General features: G+C 34.9%; 1 protein-coding gene across 1 annotated transcript in view; it reads right to left on the reverse strand.

The window, feature by feature from the left end:
• Window positions 1-436: 436 nt before the first annotated feature.
• Window positions 437-25,209, reverse strand: part of DCAF17 (DDB1 and CUL4 associated factor 17) — a 36,075-nt gene continuing 11,302 nt past the window's right edge. The window contains exons 4-14 of the mRNA XM_032408272.1: window positions 24,053-24,189; window positions 23,087-23,165; window positions 22,025-22,114; window positions 19,588-19,692; window positions 19,183-19,288; window positions 11,883-12,025; window positions 8,406-8,515; window positions 5,604-5,694; window positions 4,812-4,895; window positions 2,631-2,786; window positions 437-1,847 (exon numbers count right to left, since the gene is read on the reverse strand). Coding sequence (XP_032264163.1) covers window positions 1,701-1,847; window positions 2,631-2,786; window positions 4,812-4,895; window positions 5,604-5,694; window positions 8,406-8,515; window positions 11,883-12,025; window positions 19,183-19,288; window positions 19,588-19,692; window positions 22,025-22,114; window positions 23,087-23,165; window positions 24,053-24,189 — 1,248 coding nt within the window. The 3' untranslated portion in view covers window positions 437-1,700. The remainder of the gene's footprint in view (window positions 1,848-2,630; window positions 2,787-4,811; window positions 4,896-5,603; window positions 5,695-8,405; window positions 8,516-11,882; window positions 12,026-19,182; window positions 19,289-19,587; window positions 19,693-22,024; window positions 22,115-23,086; window positions 23,166-24,052; window positions 24,190-25,209) is intronic.

Here is a 25,209-nt window from a genome sequence, read left to right on the forward strand (position 1 = left end):
TGGTTATTACACTTAGGATCAGATTCAGAAAGATTTATCTTTAGCCCACATATAAATATTTTCCCTTATTCTAAAACGTTAGCAATCTTCTTTTATATTGCGCAAAAGACAGTTTTAGGGTTGCTCCCTTTATTTCTTTTAAATTTATGGACTCTGCTACTAATTTCTTGATGTCTGGAATAGGTTAACACCTTTTCTCCTCAGCTTCTGTTGATCATAAGCTTGAAATTTATCTGCAAACTTCAAGGGCAGAAAAGAGAATTCACATCATTCTTAATATGGGATCAAGCCAAAACTGAAGGAAAAACTGAAAGATTTTAATTTTTTTTTTTTTAAGTAGGCTCCATGCCCAGCATGGGGCTTGAATTCACGACCCTGAGATCAAGACCTGAGCTGAGATCAAGAATTGGATGCTTAACCAACTGAGCCACCCAAGTGCCCCCCAAAACCGAATGATTTTAATGTAAATTATCCAAGCTAGAATCCCATATTTTAAACTTAAATTTGAATCAGCAATGATTTTTATTGCTGTCTCCTCCCCTTCTATTTTTACTATTCTTTTGAGGCTGAATCAGAGAAATGTGCTGAACATGTGGATTGCAGCAACTGGATTTCTCAAACAGGAAGCAAAAAGAAACAATTTTCTCCCTTAGGTTGCTTTTATTTAACAATCTGAAGACTGATTATCTGAGTTCAAGGATTATATTTAGATTGGTCCTAACAAAGAAGAAAAAAATACTCCTTTCACAACTAAGATAGAGCGAAAAGCCTTTTCTAGCTAATCAGTCAATTCCCAAGCCAGTAGGAATTGAGGCTTTATCTACTCTTCTACAAGGAGCAGAACTGGTGGGATCCAGGATACCTTTATCTTATTGCATAGGTATGAAAATATTGCCTAAGCAGAACTGGAAAACTCACCAAATAAATAGAATGGTGAAATGAATACAACATTCTTAGATGCATTTAGAGCTGAACAGGCTACATATCAGAAAAAAATTTCACTTAAAGTTTGCTTGGAATCTTTTACATTAGTCTATGATAGAAACATAAATAATCAATGGGAACACCAAGCCAAGAGAATAAAACCATGGAAGAAAAGATAATCTGAGAACTAGAGCCAATTCCTAATGCTATATATAAATACAAAACATATATATACATATATGTGATTTAAAAAAATGTGATGACACATTTATGGCTCAAAAATATTCGTTCACATTACAGGTCTCTTTTCTCACCCTTAGGCAAACTTTGGTATAGAGGATAGAGGATTTGTTTCTGTATCTTCTCCGTCTTTCTTTTTGTCTCTCCTGCCTAGTCTTACCTATCAAAATTCCATACCATCCTTTAAGAACCATGTTAAATACTTCTCCATCAATAACCCTCTCCCAACAATTGAAAATAACTTGTCTTTTGTGCTCCCCAACACTTTATATTTGCATCACCACCAAGCTAAAAGCTCTAAAATGTTAGACTTCTTGGGATGTCATTCTAAAAAATCCGTAAAATGAAGTCCTTACCATCCCTTGTATGGCAAGAATTTAAAAAAGAAGTCACAGCCATCTGAAGTCAACACAAGAGCTTTTTCTAGAAAATACTGGAGAACTTTCTATGCAGATAACAAAAAGGAGGACTGAACATAGCTGCGGGGGTATGTGGCTAAAAATCTTGTAAGTTACATCTCAAAATTTAAAATTATCTCACTCTTTTTCACAACTTCTGTTTGTTGTTTCTTCTTCAGCAGGGTCACATACCATCTGGTAAACATAGCAGCTGAAGACCCTGCTTGGTTTCTGTTCTATGTGTAGTACCAAGTCTCTGTCAAAGTAGACTTCATGGCTATATGTCTGTAATGAAAACATAGTCAAATGAAATCTCCTCTTCACACAACCATATTCACAATTATGTCACTAAAATGTCATAGCACCTATGCTAGGGATCTTCAAATATATACTTGGAAGCAAAACAGTTGCTAGAAATAGTTTATTTTCATTACTTATGAATATGCAGATTACTTATAAGAAAAGCATTACACAAAACGTCGAAAATGAGAAGAGCCTTGGTCGTAAGAGTCGGAAACACCCAGATTCTATTGCCTATACTGCTCTTTCACTGTGTGACAGTGGTCAAGTTGCTAAACCTCTTCGGTACTCCACTGATAAAACAAAAGGATTGGGTAAAATAACAGCGACTCTTCCTTATAGTTTTTATATTCTATAATAACCAAAAAAGTAGACAAATATTTCTGAGAGTGCCTGGAAACCCTAATGCTTAGATATCATCTCTATTAAATAACTGGGGGGATTCAATACCATATACTTCTATTTTTAAAAATGTTACCAACTTATAAAATGTGAGAAAACCAAAGACTATGGTAAGGAAATAGACAGCATGTCTCAGAATAAAACATAAGACTTCATCTTTAAGGCCTCTAGAAAGGAGGCATCCTCTAGTTCCTAGGGAAGGAAGGCTTAAGAAGTACTCATTTTGTCCTGTAGGAGGATATCCTCTTTGATGTGGTCACTGGTATAGGTGACCCTGGACTGACTTGAACACAGTAACATCTGTTCCAATAAATATCACCTACAAAGAAAATTCTTACAACTTTGTATTCCATGGACTCTACTCACCACATCCCATGACTCCACTAGTGGAATGCTTTTAAGTAAAGTTCCATATTCATTACAGTGGAAATCCAGGTGAGCTTTTCCTTCAGCATCTATTTGGGTAACAGCTACCACGGAAAGCAAATCCAGCTCATCTTCATAGTCCACAATTTTAAAAGTCTCAGGGAATAGATGGGTAAGGCAGAGGAAAAGAGGGGCAAAATTCAGTTATCCAGTTAGGATTATTTCTATTTGTAGTTTAACTATTCTATTACTTATTTTTAAAATGTAGAAAGAGGAATGAATGGATGAGAGCATAGGTAGAAATGGGTCTCTACTTTCATGCCTAGTAAAGTCCCAAGATTCTGAAGACTGCAACAGTATCCTACTGATTCTGACAGACCAAGTCTATGTAGATCTCAGCCAAAGTATTACTGAAATTCTGTTATGACAGCAAACTAGAACTTCTCCAAATTCAAAAGAGGTACTCAACTGCTGCTTCTGACATGTGTGTTCACTGTTTCCAGATAGGACTAAATATATGAAGTTCAGTTCTGAAACCCAAAAACTACCCACTTTCTTACCTCAGAAAAACACCAGTCATTTCAAGAAGAACTGACAGCTTATCACATACTATTTATGACTCTATCGGCCATCTTTTTTTTTTTTTTTTTAATGCTTTTTGGTTTCCTAAAGAAAGCAAAAATGGCTGCTTATACTTGAGGGAGAATATTAATTAGGAACTGAAATCCAACCCACAGAACAGGACTGGGATGAGAGATGTTAGCTGGAAATGATTAATGATGGTAAAGTCTTAAGAGAGAAAAATCTAACCCCAAACTCTGTTTAAGGAAGTAAACCTGTGACTCCAACCGCCTCACAGGAGAAGCAGATCCATGCCAGCCATCCAGGGATGGACCATAGGAAGGGACATTTTGGCAGGCACAAGTTTCTTTGAACCACCACATACTAATCCTTCACTCACATTTGGTCAAACTGCTTTTTCATCTATTTATATTTTCTGCCTTTACTACCCATGACATAAAAATTTATAGAGATTTATTACACATGGTTTCTTTTTATTTACTTTTTTGCCTTAATATTACCTTGGTCAAAATTCAAAGAGTAGACTTCTTGCCTGGGTGTAGTGATTTTATAGCCTTTAGTCACAACCCTTTCAGCTTCTCTTTTATAGGCTAAAAGTTTTTATCCTCTAATCTCTTGATGTAGAGTATCTCTCTCTTTGTTACCACCTTCTCCTTGTTAATTATTTTTGCTACCTTTCAGTAATTTTAGTATGCCTTTCTCGAATATAGTTTTATACACAGGGAGCTTTCTGCTTTGTTCTCAATAGATTTCTATGGTTCAAAAAAATATACATGTATTTATTTTATATATTTTTATTTTACATATTTTATATGTTATATATTTCATAAAATATATATATGTACATATATACATAATACATTACATAATATACAAATGTACATATATATATTTCTTTTTTGAGAGTAGCCATATACTGGGTCACCTCCAATCTTTTTAAAAGATTTTCAAAAACTATCCTTAGAAGGCTACTCTAATGTTTCTACCTAGAAATGGTCATGCAATCAAACAGTTTTCTGGTCCAGACAGATTTAGAATTCATGCAATGGTTATATATTTGAAGCATGATCACTGTCCGTTGATTTCATAAGAACTTTCAATGCCTCTTTAAAAGAAAAGGATAAAAATGTATTAGCTCAGTGACTGGCAATGTCAAGTTCAGGCCAGAGGCTGAACTAATTTATCACACCCTCACACCCTTCTTCCCTGGCCCACGATCATTACTAAACATATCCATGTCTCGTAAGTAAAAAATAAAGCAAAAGCCATAAAGTCATCAGGATATAATTAAAGTATTTTCTATTAAGAAATTTCCCTAGAAATGTGCACATTAACAAAACAAAACCATAAGCTAGCAGTGTTTTCAAATTATTTCAGTCCTAAGAACATTTCTGCAAATAAAATCTTACAAATAATTCCAGTATGAGAGGAGAGGATGATGGGGATGCACTGATTGAAATACCATGCACAATCCTACCAATGAAGAACGCACGGAACTGCTCACCCCCAACCTATATCCCAGAGTCTGGGAAGCAGAATTTAAAAACCACAGGGCTAGTACACACTAGTTTGATTTGTTATCTCTGGCTAAAGTAATACCTCTTGTTCTGGGTCATCATCCAGAAGGTTAAAATTTTTTTTCACCACCCGTCCAGAAGCTGTAACAACGGGTAAGTTTTCATTCTATCATATGGACAGAAATAAAAAGATATGATGAGTCCTTTTATGTGCAATAAATAGAAAACTACTAAATTTTGTTAAACAACCAACCCTTATCCAACATCCACAATTCTTTCCTCTACTGAGAAAATTCTGAATCAGATTTCTCATCCTCCACTTAGTAAAAATACTTACTACAATAAATTATGGATAAATGCCAATATAGGCAAACAGTAAATACAAAGGTTACAGATTTGCTACTTCACTCGCCCTTCTGATTTTTGCTTTAGTATAAGTACAGCAATGCTACAGTGGATCAGCTTTTGGAAATTTCTCTCTGCATAATTTTCTTCATGTTCTTAATTTGTACACTAAAGAAAAAGAACTATTTGGAGTTACAGCATGGTATGTGATTTTTAAAGATTCATATCTACCCTAATCTACTCTAAGTTTGCACAATTAATTAAATCCAAAGGTCAAAAATTCATCAATAAAAACTGAAAGAGAAACCCAAAAAAGAAACAGAAATTAGCAAAAGATAAGCTCAATATAATCAACTCCTTTCAAATCTCAATTGTGCATGGGGCTAAGACCAGCTACCTACATAGACAAAAAAATCCAGACTTTTATTGTGCTGCTCTTTTCAGCCACACTAAAAGACAAACACATTTGTATACTATATTCTCAAATAGACAGTGATATACAAAGAATTTTAAAGTACTCCTGGCTTACATTGTTCTTCTCCCTGTTGGCCAAAATGACAAAATCTTCAGAGATCTGATGCTGGGCACTATTATTTTCTACTTCATTTAGCTTTAAAACTCTGAAAAGAGAAAAAAGATCCTAAGACCTCAACACATCATCAAAGTGCCAAAGTTGAACTACTGAAATGAAACTCAACAAATGAAAATTACAGGAACAACACTAAGTTAGTTCTCCTCTCCTCCTGTGGAGTCTGAAATATTAATGTCTGATCACTTTAGCATCCATAAACTCCTTCAAATTCAGAGATTTTTGTTAAACAGAAAAACCTGTGACAACAGGTACTCCTGAAGTAGGTAATGAAGCAGCTTCCTCAGGCCTAAGCCATCTTCCAAACTGGCTTAATGAAAGTTACTCTAAAGAACCTCATCTTTGTCATCCTGCAATAGGTCTTTAACGTTTCAGCTTTAATGGTGGCATTATAGTAGATATTGGCATTTTTTACTTCTGAAGATAGAATGACATATCAATGAACAACACTCAGAATTAACTATAAGGCAGACTGGATTAGCAACTAAATCTAAACTAAGAGTTTTCATAAAAGAGTAATATTTAAAAACTGCAATTTACTTAATACTTTTATCGTAGGATTATATTTAAAGATTTGGGGTTTCTGAGTGCAAATGGCCTAACGGATCAAGCTTACTAAGCAAAAGAAAAGAAAATAATTTGCTCACCACCCACACAAATCTGTTTACAACATTAACAAGCTTCAAAAGCACAATGTTCTCAAAGCTTGAAGTCTCAAACGCAGGCAAAGAGAATAGCAGGGAGAAGCAGCTACTGTGGCCAGAGAGAGCCAGAAGCCTTAGAGTTTGCCAGAGGCAAAGAAATCAGATTATATTTTAAATTACTCAATTTGTTATCTTAAATTAAAAAGTGCCAATATTTAAAAGTGCCTATCTTCTAGAACCTGGCAAAAGGGCACACACTCTTTGTAGACCTTATTTTCTTAAGCTCAAACTACTATTAAAAGGTGGGTAATGGGGCACCTGGGTGGTTCAGTCAGTTAAGCATCCGACGCTTGATTTCGGCTCAAGTCATGATCTCAGGGTTGTGAGATCAAGCTCTGCATTAGGCTCCACACTGGGAGTGGACCCTGCTTAAGATTCTCACTCTCCGTCTGCCCATTCCTTCCTCTCTCTCTTAAAAAAAGAGAGAGAGAGAGAAAGAAAGAAAGAAAAGGTGGGTAGGCAACAAACATTAAAACCAAGGTTTGCTAAAGCTGAACTACAGTTTTTAAGACTTCTTATAAAAGTTCATAATCTTATTTAATTAAGTCCCTTTATCTTCTTTATAAACAATCCAGAAAGGTAAACTAATTAACATGAAGCATAAGAAATACAGAAGGCAGACAATGTCTTTCTTATTCAAGAAATTTACTGAGCACCTACTCTGTGCTAGGCACTATGCTCAGTGCTGGGGTTATAGTCAGCAAAACAGACTCTTTCCCTGTCATTACTGAGTTGATGACTCCAAAGCTAGATATTTAAACAGATAATCAAACAAATAATTAATTAAAATTGCTGTGTTAGAGGAGGATAACACAGTGCATGCCGTGAAAATATGATGGGGGAGCTAATCTAACGAGGGGTATCAGGCAAGGACTAGGTGCAAAGGAGATATTTAAGCTGGCGACGAAATATGAATAGAAGTTAGGCAAGAGAACAGGGAGGGGAAACACACTCCAAACAGAGGAAACAGGTCCCTGGCTGTCTGATAAGACAGCATTACTGAAATAAACTGAGTGGGAGAAGAGTCTTTCAGACCATGCTAAGTGAATGATGGTCTTTATCTCAGGAACAAGAAGCCATAAAAACGTTAAAGCAGAATCCACTTGGTTAGGATTTTGTGTTTGTTAATGGTTCTAAAAATCACTCTCACTGCTGAGAAGAAAACAGACTTAAAGAGTATAAAAACGGATTCCTGGGAGTCCTGTAAGTAGACTATTACTATAGTCCAGGGTAGTGATGACAATGGTCTGACTCACAGGATATATGGGGGGGGTGTGTATGTGTGAGAGAGAGAAAATGCACATGAGTATATGTATATGTACTGAAGAAAGACAAAAAGGTAACAAAGTGTTGAGAATAATTCCAGATTTCTGGCATGAGAGGTTTGGGCCAGGATATAAATTTTGGAGTTTTGGTGTATACATGATCTATGAAGCCGAGGGAATAAAAAGAATCAATAAATAGAATCATGCAGAAAGGGAATGAAGAGTGAGAAGAAAATAGGGTCTAAATCCTGAGGACACCCAATAACTAAAGTCTGAGTAGAAGAGAAAGAACGTGAAAGGATACTAAGAAAGACACATCAAAGAGGGAGGAAAATATTCAGAACTGTGGTGTCAGGGAAGCCAAATGAAGAGTGTTTCAAGGAAGGAAAGGTCAACTGGATGGAAGATGGGGGTCAACAAAGCAAAACAAGGTTTACTTCAAACAATTCCTGTTCTAAAGCTGTCTTTTAGAACAAAGACAAATCATTTCTCTCCTTAATCCTGAAGAATTAAAACATGATGAGGACAAGCCAATCTGAATCTTTTACTCATATATCATCCATCAAAGAATTTATTTAAATGTAACATCTACAAAGAGTAATGATGAGGCTGAAAGAATAAAGTTTTCTAGATGCCAGTCTCTGAGGAAGCAACCTGTAACAAGCTAATTATTTCTATAATTGAGTCAACAGTTAGCTGGCAAAAAATAAACATGCCAATAAATGCTTCCAAAAGCTACTTTTCACTTTAAAGTAATTAATAAAAATACTCACTTGACCTGATTTGGGCCGACATGTATTATTCTACCAGAAGCATCAGGATGAAAATAGATCCAGTCAGATTCTAGAGAACAACATTCCATTTCTTGGATCCCATTTTTTGCCTGAAGTTGGGTAAAAATATTGAAAATAAAGATTAAGGGAAAATAAAGTAAGTTTTCAAATCTAACCTCAGTCATAGATCAGTAAATCAAAGGTACAGGGCAGAGAAAATATCAACAGTTGAACTGGGATATGTCTAAGAATTGAATCAGGACACTCATACTTGAGAAATCCAGAACATTTACCCTGTACCATACAATTTACCTCACAAATAATAACTTAACAGTTATCATATCTCAAGCATCTAATTTGTATCAGGTACTGTAGTAGATGTTTTAGAGTCATTTCATTTAACAACACTCAAAGCATATATTATATCCCCACTTTGATGAGGAAACTGATATATAAAAAGGATGAATCATTTGCTCAATCTTTTACACATGCTAAACAGCTGCTCTGAATCTGAGGTTCAAGGACTTGTTCCACAACGTAACTCTGTACAATCATGCACACACAGTTCCCTATAACTTCTTCCTCCCTTGCCTATCCCCAATAAACTGTCAAAAGGAGTGGTTAGCACAAAGATAAACATGCAACCTAACCCCAAATCTCAGAAACAGGTCATATAAATCTCCTTGGATAAGTCCAATATAAACCTCTAATAATGAAGAAATGGTCTAATACTGCTTAGCCTTTTAGGCAAGTAGATATTTATTTCATGGTAGGACATTTAGACATTAAAATAAAGAAAAGAAAAAGATACCTCCATGATATAGGACCACATACGTACATTAATGTTTTGCCCTATACATAGGAGCACTAAGAACTAGTATTAGCATGGATACATTGATTTCATTTAATTTCTTTAATTTCCCCAATGTAAAGTGAAGTGATACCACCTTTCCCATTAGATACTTACAAAACTTTTTAAATTATTGACTTATTAATTTCATTAGCATATACTGACAGGACACTATGTTTTAAGTATCACATTAGGTGTTTGTACCTCACATGAACGAAACATAAACTCTTGCCATCAAAAAGCTCATAATCAAAAAGGGAGGCAGAAACATAAACAGAAATAAGACAGTGTAGAAAACAAAAACAAAAAGAAACAAAAAGTGTAGAAAACAAAGTAATCAAGCCATGCACAGGATATTAACAAGCATCCAACCCAGGTGAGCAGAATATTAGAAGAAAAAACAGAGCTTAAACTAAGCCTTAAAGGACGAGCACAAAATGGCGAAAAAGAAGAGATGGCAAAACACAAAACACAGAATGTTAATCCATATAGCATGTATATGTGTACACATGAATAAAAATTTTAATTTTGGCTCCTACAAAAGAAATATAATGACTAGGGAAGTAGGTGGGGGCTATGTCACAAGTGCTTTGTTTGCCATGCTTTTAAAAAAAATGGAATTTAACACATTTTCTGTAATAGTGAATGTTGTAATTTTTCAGGAATTTTTATAAGTATTCTAATAATTTCTAATAGGAATGGTGGTATTATTATATTGTACATAAAAGGAAATCAATTTAATTAAACACTTTGGTTGCAACCACTGAAATTAATGTGTCCAATATGGCATTAGCTCTGGATGCCCCTTTGTTTAAGATAAAACAGGTACATACTTATACACATCTTTCTTTAGACAATTCCTTTTATTATAATTACTACTAACATGCGAAAGAAATACTATCTCTTTTTGTGTTAAATATAAGGCAGCATTATTACCAGCTTCTGTAGTTTTTGTTATGTGCTTGAATGCTAGATTTTAAAGCTCAGTTTAATAGAAAGCTATGAAACATTTTCTGAATTCTTCAGTTTGGCTGCGTTTTTGTGTTATCTACTAGAGTTATGTGTTTTTGAGTTATCTACTCTTCTGACTGACAGGTGGAGAAGTAATGGGCATAAGCATCCTTAAGTTAATGTCACTACAGCAAAGCTGTCTGGCAAAAGAATTGAAAACTTCCCCTGGCTTCGGCATTTATGAATACGTTGAAACGTAGATAAGACTAGATGTTATAATCAGTTATTATAGAAGTTGAGTACTTGACAGGCATGCTTGATACACATGTTGGAGGCCATTTTATACACAAACACACACACACAACAATATGTATTATCAATTCTTATGTAAAAAGAATATGTACTAAATATCCAGAACATGAATCGTACAGCGTTTGACTGGATAGAAAAGTTAAGTGAAAGAGATGTGACAGGTCCTGATGGCTGAAGAATGTTCACTGGCTGAGAGGTGGACAATCAAATCACAGACTTGTTATGACAGGGAACAGACCCTAGAGAGGCCACTCTAAAAGAAGATATCCCTGGGCTGGGCCAAACAGGAGCTGCCACATGTGATAGGTAAATGAAAAAATGAAAGGGGACAACGTCCCCACAAAAGAAAACTAGAAGACACTAGACACAGTGTTCCCTGGCAGTGACATCAAAGAAAATAGATAACTGGACCCAAGACTGTGTTGATCTTTGGTGTGGTGAAAGGTGGCCTTTGACTAAAAGCCACTGCGTCCAACAGTGACTGATTGAGCACGATCCTGGAAGAGATGGGTGTGGAATAAGCCGAGTCTGCCTCAGAAGAAGTAAGATCATTTGATATATCAAATATATAGGTTCCAGAAATAAACTACACTAACTCGGCAATACAAAACAAAGGGGAACCCCTCTACCACTCCCTGTGCATTTGCTCTTTTGCACTTATCTTAATCACTGTGCTTAACAGACTGCATCTTATTTATCTACATGTGTGCTTTCAAGAGCCTAAGCAACTTGAGGGAAGGGAATGTATCCCCAGCCATGCCTGGCACACATTAGGCCCTCAATAAATTAAATTAAATTAAATTAAATTAAATGATAAATCATGCCTAAATCATTTTCAAAAAGAAAATTAAGAAAATTAATTCAAGGGGTAGAAATTTCTATTGTCTTACCATGTACCATTTCTTCCTATTCCGCCATAAGTAACTTAACAATGTTCTTGAAAATTCAAAGTGTTTCAATGCTTACATTGTGACCAACAGAGTTTTACCTGGTTCTGCTCTGGAAAGCTAATAGCAGCAAACCATGAAAAAACAGAACCAACCACACATTGCACCAGCAATTTCAGGGGCAGCCTGAACATACTCCATCAATAATTTCCACTATGGAGCTTCAGAGACGTTTTGTAGCAATCCCATGAGAAATCTTTGGTTTCTAAAAATTTTCAAATCTTAATGCTTTTAAATTCTTGGTAGTACACACAAGTGTTTGTCATATTCTTTGCAGTCTTCTGTACCTAACAATGTTTACAAATTATCAACACAAACAAATAAAAAGTAATTCTTAGGAATTCTTATTATAGAAGTAGAAAATAAAGAATTTCTGATACAAATTTACTACTAAAAGTCTGATCACTCATGATTTACCAAGGAATTATCTTTCAGGGCACAAATATGGAAAACGCCTTTCTGTTTCTTCTTATTAGGTGTGATGATGTAGTGCCAAGGATGGCCTCCAATCTGAAAAGCATTCTCCAGGGAGGATACCTCAAAGAGCAGTGGAGGTGTGTCTGCAGAGATGGGCAAAAGGAATTTATTATTTTCTCTGTTCTGGCAGCCTTGGAACTTTCATGAACTGAATCCAACCCTTCTTTGCATGTACCATCTATGAATTTTCATTAATGAAAAATTACTATGTTCAGGAAATAAAATATAATCAGGAAAGAGGCTGATTGCTAAGAAGAGAGAAAGCTGGTAGGAAACAAATGCTGTTATGAGGTCAACCTTCTAGACATCTGTTTTCAGGGTATGTGTGACCTGCAGCTGAATGGAGATGAAAAGTGGGCTGAAGGTGCTTATGATGAGAAAAAATGACCAAGTACATCTAATAAAAGCACCATTTACTAGGCATGTATGTCTCAGACTCTGGGTTAGATACTGTTTCCAACACTCATAACAATCCTAATACGTAATTAAATCTAATAATTCCTTCAGATGTGAGGAAGAGATCTTCCATATTCCAGACTAACAGGTTATACTTAGCAAACTTTATCAGAGCAGTCTTAAGATTTCCAGCGTAGAAGTGATATTAGTCATAATGAATGTAACCACTTAGGATAGGTAGGTCCTGTCACAGTGGAAGCTTTATTAAAGGGTAGCCACTACTACTAGTATCATCTTTAGACAAGTTAACTAGTTTAGATACATCTAGTCAGTCACTGTCGTTTAGAGACTGACACCATAAAAGAAGTATCTGTTGGTGCCTCTTAGTCTTTTTGATAACAACTAATTTTAAGTAGAGTGAAACAGATGTACTCTTAGAGAAATGCTTAAGTGGAATGTACTACAGCTTTAAAAGACCAGAATAGCATTTGGACAGTACTTGGGAAACATCACAAAGCACACAGTCTGTTTCAGCAGGTGGTTAATCTATGACTCATTTTTTTTACCCCTCTACCTTAAGAGAGGTTATGAGGCCATCACTGTCAGTAAAGGGACTTGTGGTAGGAAGACTCAAGAGTCACATGTTACATATAGAAGTGTGTACTCTATTAGGCTTCTTCATACGGACAATTTACCACTTGGTGCTATACGTAGGAGAAAAATAATGAAAAGTGAAATCACAAACTGACAGTCCTGAGAAAGAGACAAGTATAAACATATTAAATATGCTTAAAGTGCGTTTTTTTTTTTTTTTAAACTTCTAGGAAAAGAGTAATATTCTTAATATATAAAGAAGTCTTTTTAGGGTGCCTGGGTGGCTCAGATGGTTAAGCGTCTGCCTTCAGTTCAGGTCATGATCCCAGGGTCCTGGGATCGAGTTCCGCATCAAACTCCCAGCTCAGCGGGGAGCCTGCTTCTCCCTCTGCCTCTCTCTCTCTGTCTCTTATGAATAAAAAAATAAAATCTTAAAAAAAAAAAAAGAAGTCTTTTTAATAAGAAAAATATGAACCCAACAGAAAACTGGGCAAAAAACATCACTAAGTAAATTATGGAAGAAGTACAAACATCATATGTGATAATATGGTAGCTATCAAATGATGGTGAATGAGGAAAAAAAATATAAAAAGAAAAAATATAATTAGAGTTTGAATTTGGGGTTAAAATTTCAAGTAGGTATGTTGTAGAGAATATAAAATAGGTATGAACAATAGGAAAAAAAAGTCAATCCAAAAAGATGTATTTAAAAAGAAATGCTTTTCTAAGCAGTTGCTAAAAATGGCCCCAAAGTAGCAGCAGGACTCTGTTCATCACAATTCTGATGGGTCCCCACTAACCTCAAGAGCCCGAATTTTGATCTCTAATACTATTTTCAGTTAAAGAGTCCTAGAAATTCTGAGAGTAGCAGATTCCATGTCTTGTAGTGAGGAAATTTTAGGATAGGTCTGAACCAGCTGGTTATTGCTATAAAGGATATTTTACAAGGATGTCAATGTAGTATTAAAAGAATAAGAGAACCAACAAAAGGAGCTCCTACTGGCTAGACTGTGGAAAGAGAGGCATTAAGAAGAAAATAATAATTATTATAATGCTCTGAGTCTGTGAAAGGTCAAGCAATGATACTTCAGATTTTTAATATAAATTGTACAAAATGTTGTATGGTTTATAAAAGAATGGCTATAATAGGATAATGATTTTTCTGTAACTTTAAAATATAGGGAATATATCAGGCAAATGCAAATCAAAACCACAATGATATTGCCTCACACCTGTTAGAATGTCTATCATCAAAAAGATAAAGAACAACAGGATGTTGAAGAAAGGGAACCCTCATGCACCACTGCTGGCAATGTAAATTGGTGCAGGCACTATGGAAAACAGCATGGAAGTTCCTCAAAAAATTAAAAATAGGGGACGCCTGGGTGGCTGTCGGTTAAGCATCTGCCTTTGGCTCCAGTCATGATCCCAGGGTCCTGGGATCGAGTTCTGAGTTCTGTGTCGGGCTTCTTGCTCAGCGGGGAGCCTGCTTCTCCCTCTGCCTGCCACTCCCCTGCTTGTGCTCTCTCTCTCTTTCTCTGTCAAATAAATAAATAAAGTCTTACAAAAATAATTAAAAATAGAACTACCATATGATCTAGTAATTCCACTACTGGGTATTTACCCAAAGAAAATGAAAACACTAATTTGGAAAGATAATATGCACCTCTATGTTCACTGCAGCATTATTTACAGGAGTTCATAGAGACAGAGAGCAGATTGGCGGTTATCAGAGGGGAAAGGGTTGAGGGGTGTTTGAAATGGGTGAAGGGGGTCAACTGTATGGTGATAAATGGTAACTAGATTTACTGTGGATTTACATAGATTTACACTATGTATCACTTAGTAGTGTATACAAAAATGAATTTTTTTTGAGGTGAAAGCAGAGTTTATTGAAGATATAGAGCAAGCAGATATAGACAGACACTCCATGGGACTTGGAAAGGAAAGGAGCATGAGTCTCATCTTTGTTCAGAGTCTGGGGTTTTTTATTGAGGATGGTGGTTTGGTGTACACGTCCTCTCAGGTATCCAGGAACAGTTTAGAACAAAGATGAGGGCTCAGGTGTTATTCCTTGGAGCCAGGGGGTCTTGGCATGGAGATGTCTAGCTCTAATGGTCTGGAATGCATATGTGATAACTTCGTCCAGTCATTCTCACCTAGTCCTTCCTTGGATGTTATTTATTTTAGAGAATCATCAACTCTTTGTCCCTTACAAGGAGGACATGCACTATTTGCATTATAAGGCATGTGTAAAGTGGGATAGGGGTGCAGGTCCTACCTAGCAAGAATAGAAACTGGAAAAGAAGCAAAGGAAAAAAACAGCTTTTTCTCTCATGGGGTCCCCTTCAATTTCTCGCTCATTCCCTACTATGAGATTTTTATCCTCCTAATTCTTAAGGGGTGTTGAAAGGTGAAGGTCTCATCTTCTGTAACTTCTTCAGGCTGAAAGAGATTATAGATCCTACCTATTGAGAGGCATAAAAATCCTGAGCTATCTCACTACATGGAGGGTCCCTAGGAGCAGACTGTTTGAGTTGGAGGCACTCATGAGGCCTCATCATAAGAATGGGATGCTTCCTACAGTTTCCATTGACATAATTTGTCTGGCATATTTATGCAGAGCATGTAATAACAATAGCTCCCTCAATAAAAAGACCTAGCATACTTATTATCATAGCTAGTAAAAGTGGTTTCCGTCAGGACTATCCATTTCCGCTAAACCAGGAAGAAATCCAATCACTGAGAGAATTAGAGGAGTCAGACATTGCTTTAATTTCTATGTGCATGTCTGCTAAAACTTTGGATATGTTAGAGTTATCAGGGATATATACAAAATATTTAGTCTCAATATTAGCATAAGTTTCTTCTTGAGCTACAGTCAAGATATCAAGGACCATTTGGTTTTGGAGGTCCACCTTTCAAATTTGTGGGTGACTGCATGTTGGGTTTGGTTAAAGGTGGCCACTATATGCTTGGCTAAAGCCTATATTTGTAATTTTACAGCTATAGAGGAAGCTCCTGGGAAAAATATGGCTAAGGGATAAAACCATCAAGAATCCCTCTTTGCCTGATGTCTAGCCTTAGCAATATCCTAATTATGAAAAATCACTTGCAAGTGGGAGATGACTTGTCCTGGGAAAAATTGAATTATTATGCTGTACACCTGAAACTAATCTAATGTTATATATACGTATCAATTTTATCTCAATAAGAAAAATAGGTAATCTTATATATTTCTTCTATTAGATAAATGTTTAAAAAATTTTGATACATGTTAAGTGAAAATACAAGGTACAGAACAGAATATATGATATACTACATTTGGTATAAGAAAGAAGGTAACATTTAAAGAATACACACACACGTTTGCTTATTTTTATAAAAACAAACAACAGAGGGATAACCTCGAAACTAAAAATAATGATTACTTCTAGGGGCAGGGTGGTGTAGGGGGAAGGAAGTAACAGAATAAAAGGACTATATATAGAAGTGAAATTTCTCAGACAATATCTTTTTATATAGTTTTGACCTTTGAAATATACACATTTTACAATTTCAAGAATAAAGTCAAAGGGAAAAAACAAACCTAAAATTGAAAACAAACTAAAACAAATGAATCTAATTACATAAAATTGGTAACCTAATCATATAGAAAAATAATTTTAAATAATCTTTGAACACATTACTTCTGTAGTACACTTATTGGGCTGTACACTAAGGACAAAAGGAACCATAGAGAAATCTTAACCTTCACAACACTATAGTTTTTAGTAGTAGCACTGATATGGCAATTTTAAGATTATCACATATATAATAGGATAAAATTTTATTAGGAATCAAGTTAAGTGGGAGCCAAAAGAAATACAAATATAAAATAAAAGAACAATTAATTTGGAAATATGAGAATGAACTAATGAATTTTTGTTTTACTCTATTTCCCAGCTCTGTTCACCAAAAAATAAAGACAACCAATTGCATTGAGTACAACTAGATCTTGGTCTATGTTGTGGGTTGAACTGTGTCCCTCAAAAAGATAAGTCAAAGTCCTAACCCCTAGTATCTGTGAATGTGACCTCATTTGGAAACAGGGTCTTTGCAGAGATCATATTGGATAAGGGTGGGTCCTAAATCCTATGACTGGTGTGCTTATAAGGAGAGAGAGAGAGATTTGAAGACAATAGAGTAAAAAAGACCATGTGAAGACAGGCAGAAATGGGAGTTATATTGCCACAAACCAAGAAAGGCCAAGGATTGTCAGCAACAACCAGAAGCTAGAAGAGGCAAGGAAGGATTCTTTCCTAGAGTCTTCATAGGGAAGTCATCTCTGTCAACACCTTAATTTCAGACTTCTAGCCTCCAAAACTGTAAGAGATTAAATTTTTCTTGTTTAAAGCTACCAGTCTGTGCTGTTACAGCAGCCCTGGGTAACTAACACAGTCAATGATGTTGTTCTCTACGAAAATGGCTCCTTGTCAGATCTAGGACAAGGAAAGTAAAAGACAAACCTGGGATATATTACTGTTCCAGAAAAAAAGGAAATTCTCCAAGACTACTGGGGTATGTCAAAATGGAGTTCTCATTGGCCAAATTTGGGGCAATTTGAACATCATTAAGAATAATGACTATAACTATATAATTTTGAATAAATAAAAATCCTTGGGTCTATTGGGATTGTAAGTGTGCTGACCTCTAAAATATTCTGCCACCATTGGAAGTGACTATTATACCAACCCCTTGTTCAAATATTGATAATTAAAGAGAAGGAATAAGTATTTACTTTCACTTTTTAGGAGGAATTATAGTTCATTCCTAGGTGAAAAGTGAAAGTCTTTATTTATGGAAAAATGTTAGTTATTAAAGGTAGAAGGAATGAGAGAATCCTTCAAATGGCCATTCTGCCACCCCAAATGACATAACTGATTCAGGCAAGAATCATTAATAGTTACAGGAATATTCTTATGTTATCTATAATCATAGAAAATTAAAAACAACCTACATGTCCAGACTAGTGAATTGGTTCAACAAATTTAGAGTTCATCAATAAAATGGTATATAAGTCAAGTTCTTAAAATTTCAAGGAGCTGCATGTGTACATGCATACACAAGGAATCACAATGTAAGCACCACATTCAAGAAGTATTACAAGGTATATAATGAAAACTCAATCTTCCTTTCATCTTATCCCTCAGAGGTAACTACTATTTATCAGGTTTTTGGGTATCCTTCCATACATTCCAAGCAAATCTAAAAGCATGAACTAGGGGCGCCTGGGTGGCTCAGTTGGTTAAGCGACTGCCTTCGGCTCAGGTCATGATCCCAGGGTCCTGGGATCAAGGCCCGCTTCGGGTTCCCTGCTCCTCGGGGAGCCTGCTTCTCCCTCTCCCTCTGCCTGCCACTCCCCCTGCTTGTGCTCTCTCTCTCTTTGTGTCGAATAAATAAATAAAATCTTTAAAAATAAATAAAAGCATGAATTAATGAATTTTTGTATATGTATAAAAAAAGTATACTTATATGTATACTTTTAACAAGTGAATATGAATTCTTTATACAAATGAAGCTTTTTATATACAATTTTATACTCCTTTTTATCACTTGGTAATATATATTGGGAAATGCTCTATACCAATGCAAAAACAATTTTTTTTAACAATTAAATTTATGATACAGCCAAACAATGAAATAATAATGCCACCTACCAATGTACATGTTATTTCCAATCATTTGCTATTAGAAACAATGTTGGACTTGTACACTTGTCATTTTGTAGACATGTGAATATATCTGGTATAAATTCTTAAACATGGAATTGTTCAAGGAATATATACATTTAAAGCTTTGATACATATTGACAAACTGTCCTCCACAAAGGACCCCAATAATAAATGAATATACTGTTACAGACTTCTATACTTTTAACAAACACTGTTATGTAACTTTTTGATATTTGAGAATCCTAAAAGAAAGATCTTATGATAATTTTAATTTGCATTTCTCTTATCAGTGATGTTAGGTTTCACCTTCCCCTAATTAAAAGCCAAACAACTCAGTATCCCCAGGCCTTCAGTTCAATGAATAACTGATAGATTTTGTTAACACCTATTCAATAGCAAGGAATATGCTGTATATATAGAAGTAAAATGAATTGAGTTTATAATTAAATTATGAGAAAACATCTGGACGATTACAATAAATATTTATATGACCACTTATTTCTTAAGGTGAAAAAAATGCTATATAGTAGCCATACCTGTGATTTTAATATTACAAGGAATGCCAAAAGGAGCCTCTCCTACAGTTCCAGCAGTCCCACCCCATCTGCATGCACACCCTAAGTCAAGTTTCTGTTGCATGAACTAAAAACAAAACAAAACAAAAACGGTGGCTTTAGCACCTACTTATTTGCTGTCTGAAGAAAGAAAAAGTCAAATTCACATGTATATGACAGAGAAAATATCTTTATTGACTCAAGGCCTGTTTATCTTCCCTCCCCTCTTTTAAAGGTTACTTTGTCTTTCTGCATTTGTACAGTTTTGTAGAGTTGAAATCTACACAAGTGCCTTATTCTAAAAGCATTTCATTAAAAAAAAAAAAAAGTCATACCTCAGTCCAAACCTCGAGTTATTATAATATGGCAAATTTCAGTCTTCTCTACCTGTTCAGTGATGGCTTGGAAGCTATAGAGTCTGACCAGTCCTGAGCTGTACATCACAATTAGTATCCCATGAGACAAGGTAGCATCTGTAACGTTCCCGAAAATCTGAGGGGAAAGGTAGATATCACCTGAGAAAAGACCAGAAGGCCAATCCTCTGAGTGTTCACAGTGGTTTGTGCATTTACTTAATATTCAGGTCACCACTACAACACTGCTGCCTACCATATAACTTAATTATAATTTAGAGACTTGAAGTTAAAGTGTCATTAGGGTAGTAGGCCACTAGAGTCTCAAACAGGAGCACTAATGGGAGTACAGCACTTAACCCTCAAAATGAAACAAACTGAGGGTTCTAGAGGGGAGGCAGGTGGGGGGGATGGGTTAGCCTGGTGATGGGTATTAAAGAGGGCACGTATTGAATGGAGCACTGGGTGTTACACGCAAACAATGAATCATGGAACACTACATCAAAAATAAATAAATTAAAAAAAGAAAAAAATGATTCAGCAGTATTCATTTGCTTCATCCATTTGCTTTACAGTTTTGTCAATATCTTTTAATAACACATCCTATTCCTCGTGGACCTAGGCATACACTGAGACCATCTAATTCTACCATGCAGGATATGTGTACCAGAGTAAATATAGGGACCTATTCTTCATGCTAAAATGTTATTTATAAAGAAACTTATTTTTTAGCTAAAAGTGAAAAGGCTGGATGTAAGAAAGTACTTCTAATGAAAAACAGCCGACTCCAGAATTTTATCATTACTTTGTTCTTTAAATATCTAATACTGCTTGATTTTTTAGTCATATAAAAACCAAACATGTTAAAGACCAAGCAAGCCCCTATAGAGGCATTTAGCCCGGCTAACTCTGAGTAAGGCTTTGGCTCTTTGTTCCCTTTCTGGGTTTGTTCTATGCACTGGATCCTGTCCTAATCCTCCACAGAGCTCTGATAAAGTAACTTGATTCTGTGCCTATTTTAATATTTAACAAAAGCCAACATAGACAAATATTCATAGCAATGAAAGAACAAGTGGAAATTAAGTGAAAATCTGTTTCTGTTTCTACTCAAGACAAATTACTTAGAGAAGATTTACTACCCAATGACGAGCTTAAAGTACATTCTGAGCTTCGCCCCTGGGTAGTCTCTTATACATGGGGAGTGGAAGATACGCTTCAGTTCCAACTAACCCTAATCAAAACCACATCCCTCCAATGATTATCATAGGCATCTAAGAATAAATAGAAACAATTTATGATTTAGTTAACTGTTCATTCCTGTTGCAGACTGTAATAAGCACACACAACTACTTCATCCACAAGCACAAAGAAAAGTTAAATTAGTAAGTTGTGTTTCTTGTCATCTCTTTGAAAGATAATTATGCTTTGCTTCGATCTTGACTAGCTCATGATTTTTTACTTGTTGATCCTTGTTTCCCACTTTGAAAAGGAGGACTTGTGTAATTCAAACATGTTTTCAAACAAGGAGTGCTCTAATAAAGCAGCCACTGCATCTTAAAATTTGGTTCACACTTTGGAGTCAAACCCAGTTTCTAATTCCAGCTTCTCCACTTACTTAGGATTTGGGTAGCTGCTTAACTTCCTAGTTGAACCCACTATATGTTACAAAGTTATAAACTACTCAAAGTGCCTGGCACAAAACAATGAATAAGTAACTGATACTATTCATTCACCTTTATGTAGCTTAGTATTATATGCTTATGCAAAATTTTTTAATATGTTCATCTTATTTGCTAATGACTCTTAGTAGACCCTGAAGATCTGACCTCAGTAATACTTGAGATGCGTAATTAAAGACTAGTAGAATAGACCAATAAATAACTATCCACCCAGACTAAGTAACAATTTTTTTAATGGAAAGTAGGAGGCTACTGATTCTTTTACTCAAAGGAAATATGTCTTTTCTTTCCTCCCATATAACAGACCATAAATCAAGAAAAATGACAAGAATAAAACCTATAACTGAGCGAGCTAGAAAATTCACATATTTAATTATATGTCTTGTTTATGTAACATAAAACAAATTTTAGATCTATACTTTGCAATTAAAATGACTCATTTTGTTGTAGCTTTTCATCTTCCTAATGGTCATTTTAACAAGCTTTGGAATATCCTCTGAAAAAAAGCACCTTACTCATTTCATAATTTTATAAAGTAGTGGTTTGTTAATGACACCAAAGGTATTCAACACTTCCACTTAAAGGCATAAGAACATGCAGAAAGATGAAAGGATGATTACTCTTTCTTCCTAAATGAAACATTCTCATGTATTTTGATATGAAACAAACTAGATCAGAGAGCTTTTTACAGTCAGGGGAACATTTGCAATCAAAACACCTAATAAACAAACATACATTGATATCACATCTTATCAAAAAATTAATAGTGAAATAAAATAAGTGAATTCTTACCTTCTTGTTGATCTCCAGAATCCCTATAAGTGAAAAAGGTAAAACATGGAACACTGCAAGGTACAGCAAAACAGGCTGTTGAATGCCTGCCTAAAAGGAAAAATTAAATTACAGGCAGCTCTCAAAAGAATTTCAGAAACACTATTTTCATGAGTTGAAAACATCCATCTGTCCTAGCAGTTATGTGGATGTTTTCATGAATTGAAAACATCTATCTACCTTGCAAAGTTACTTACACAGGAAAGCATACATGTTCAAAATATGTCCATTAAACCTTCAGCCCTTCAATACACATACACATACACACACAAATCTATACAAGTAAACATAGGGGCGCCTGGGTGGCTCAGTCATTTAAGTTTCTGATTCCTGATCTTAGCTCAGGTCTTGATCTCAGGGTCATGAGTTTAAGCCCCGCATCAAAAATAAGTAAATAATAAAAAATAAAAATAAAAATAAACAAACATTAACAGTAAACATTTCTTAGCAACAAAACATATTTTATATACTATATAACAAAAACATTTTATATACTGCATAGTAAAATATATTTTCTGTATTATAATATAAATTAATATAGATTTCTGATAGATATCATATATAATTATGTCATTATTATACATATATTATTTTATTAACATAATATAAATTATGTTATAAATTGGGATTCTAATAAAGAGCCAAATCAAAAGACAGTTATCATAGTCACATCATCTGAAAGTAGAATTACACTGACATGTCTATGTGAAATGAGAAAAAATTATCAATAGTTAAAGTTTGAATGATTTCTCTGCTTGAAAAAGATAGCTTCCTTACTTTAAAGAACAAGGTTCTGTCAATTTCTTTCCACTGTGGAATGTAAAATAATCTGTTGTACTTCCCCAAAGCAGCTTAAAGGGTATTTATTAAGTTTATATCATTTTCTTAACTTTTCTACCATTCTTCAGAAAGCCAAGATCATTAGTTCTTTCCTAACAAATTTGCAGACAATTTCCTCAGGAAACAAATTCCTCATCTTATTGATGTTTAAAGATTTATTTATTGATATTTAAAGATGTCTACCTGCCGGGCCAATACTGAGCCTTTGTTTTGAGCTGACTTGACTGCAATGACTTCTTGAGGAGTGTCCCAGCTCAGGTATCTTGTAAAAGGATGAAGAGAAGGTTATTCATTTGGGTAAGTTTCCTTATAATCAAAATATAACAGATATTTCATAAATAAACAGTTCTTTATTTAAATTATAAAAGCAAATTAATTTATTTTAAAAAACAAATAACTTAAAAATTCCCTCACATCTTTATATGGATATATTCCTATTAAAAAATATGTATATATTGAATTTTAATCGTTCTAGAGTGTCAATAAATAAAAACTGTTTGATCAAACAGTATTCAAAACTTAGAAAAAAGACCATTCCTACTTTAAAATGGACATTAACATTACAAAAAGCATTAAAAATGTTACCTTCACATTCTACATGCATATATTTACTCCAAATATGTCTATATATAATATATAAAACTACTAAGTTAAAATAACAGCTTTTAGGAACACCCAGATGGCTCAGTCAGAATGTGACTCTTGATCTTGGTTGAGCCCCACACTGGGTGTAGAGATCACTTTAAAAACAAAACAAAACAAAACAGTTCTTGACTGTACTAGGCAGGTGATTTAACTGAAACAGACTAGCCTTCAGGAAAACCTATCCTGAAATGCAACCTACATATAAAATACTATTCGTAGAACATACAAAATATTATTTGTAGAAGGGAAATTTGAAAAGGGTGGGGGAGAGATATCTGCCAAGGTTAGTTACTTATGAGTGATACAAAAATAAATGATAAAAGGTCTGTATCCTCAGATCTTCAAATGTAGTCATAAGGAGAGAAAAAGAGAAAAGGTTTATAAATTGAGATCCAGATATACAATGGGAAACTTAAAAAAAAAAACAATCTAAAACTTGTAATTTCCTGGGCCACAAGTCACAAATTTTAATAAAATTCTGAGTAATAAAGTCACAGTTAATACCTGAATTTGCAATATGAAGCAAGATATATTTTCTCAAGGACTTTTCCAGTAGTTGCTGATATGCGAAACAGCCAATTATGAGCAGTCAGTGCTATGAGTGAAGATTTATAATCTGATGGATTGGGAAGTATTTCCCCCTAAAAAATACAAGATGTAAAAATGAAACTGGTTGGTCATGAACAAATCTACAGAAATCTATGTCCAAAGAAAACAGCTAAAACCTTAAAGAAATAGGTAAGTAAACCAAAGAGGAAATATTAAATGTACAAATAGAGAATTAAGACAAGGAAAGATGAAACTGTAGGTAATTATTTTTATCATTAACTTATTAAGTGAGTTTATTCACATAAAGTGCTTAAACAGTACCTCAAATAATTTATTACTTATTATTTAGTATTAAATAATTCAATAAATGTGAGCCAATCATCATCATAACACATTAGGAGTGTTACTAATGATGCTGCTGTGATGACAATGATAATAATAACAGTTCTTAAAACCATGTATAATAGCATCAGCGTAAGTCACCTGCTAGAATAGATGTTTCTTGGGGAACCTGGGTGGCACAGTCAGTTAAGCATCTAACTCTTGATTTCAGCTCAGGTCATGATCTCGGGTGGTGAAATCAAGTCCCACATGGATCTCTATACTGGGCATGGAGCCTACTCAAGATTCTCCCTCTCCCTCTGCTCCTCCCCCTCCACAAGGAATAAATGTTTCTTTATTCCAAGACCTGTTTTCCTTTTGATAGAAGTCAAAATGGCAAAAGGACAAATTGTTCCACGATTTACTGTGGCTCTACTGTAACTCCAAATGAAAGCTAAAATGCAGAATCAAGGCAGCCAAAGAAAAACAGAAGATGGGCCAGGTTTCAAAGAATGAAGGGGGTGAAATCGGAGGGGGAGACGAACCATGAGAGACTATGGACTCTGAGAAACAAACTGAGGGCTCTAGAGGGGAGGGGGGTGGGGGGATGGGTTAGCCTGGTGATGGGTATTAAAGAGAGCACGGACTGCATGGAGCACTGGGTGTTATACGCAAACAATGAAACATGGAACACTACATCAAAAACTAATGATGTAATGTATGGTGATTAACATAACATAATAAATAAATAAATAATTAATTAATTAAAATAAAGATATTCTCTGTTGCCA

This window comes from Phoca vitulina, unplaced genomic scaffold (genome assembly GCF_004348235.1).
Source record: "Phoca vitulina isolate PV1807 unplaced genomic scaffold, GSC_HSeal_1.0 scaffold1, whole genome shotgun sequence".
Classification (NCBI taxonomy): domain Eukaryota; kingdom Metazoa; phylum Chordata; class Mammalia; order Carnivora; family Phocidae; genus Phoca; species Phoca vitulina.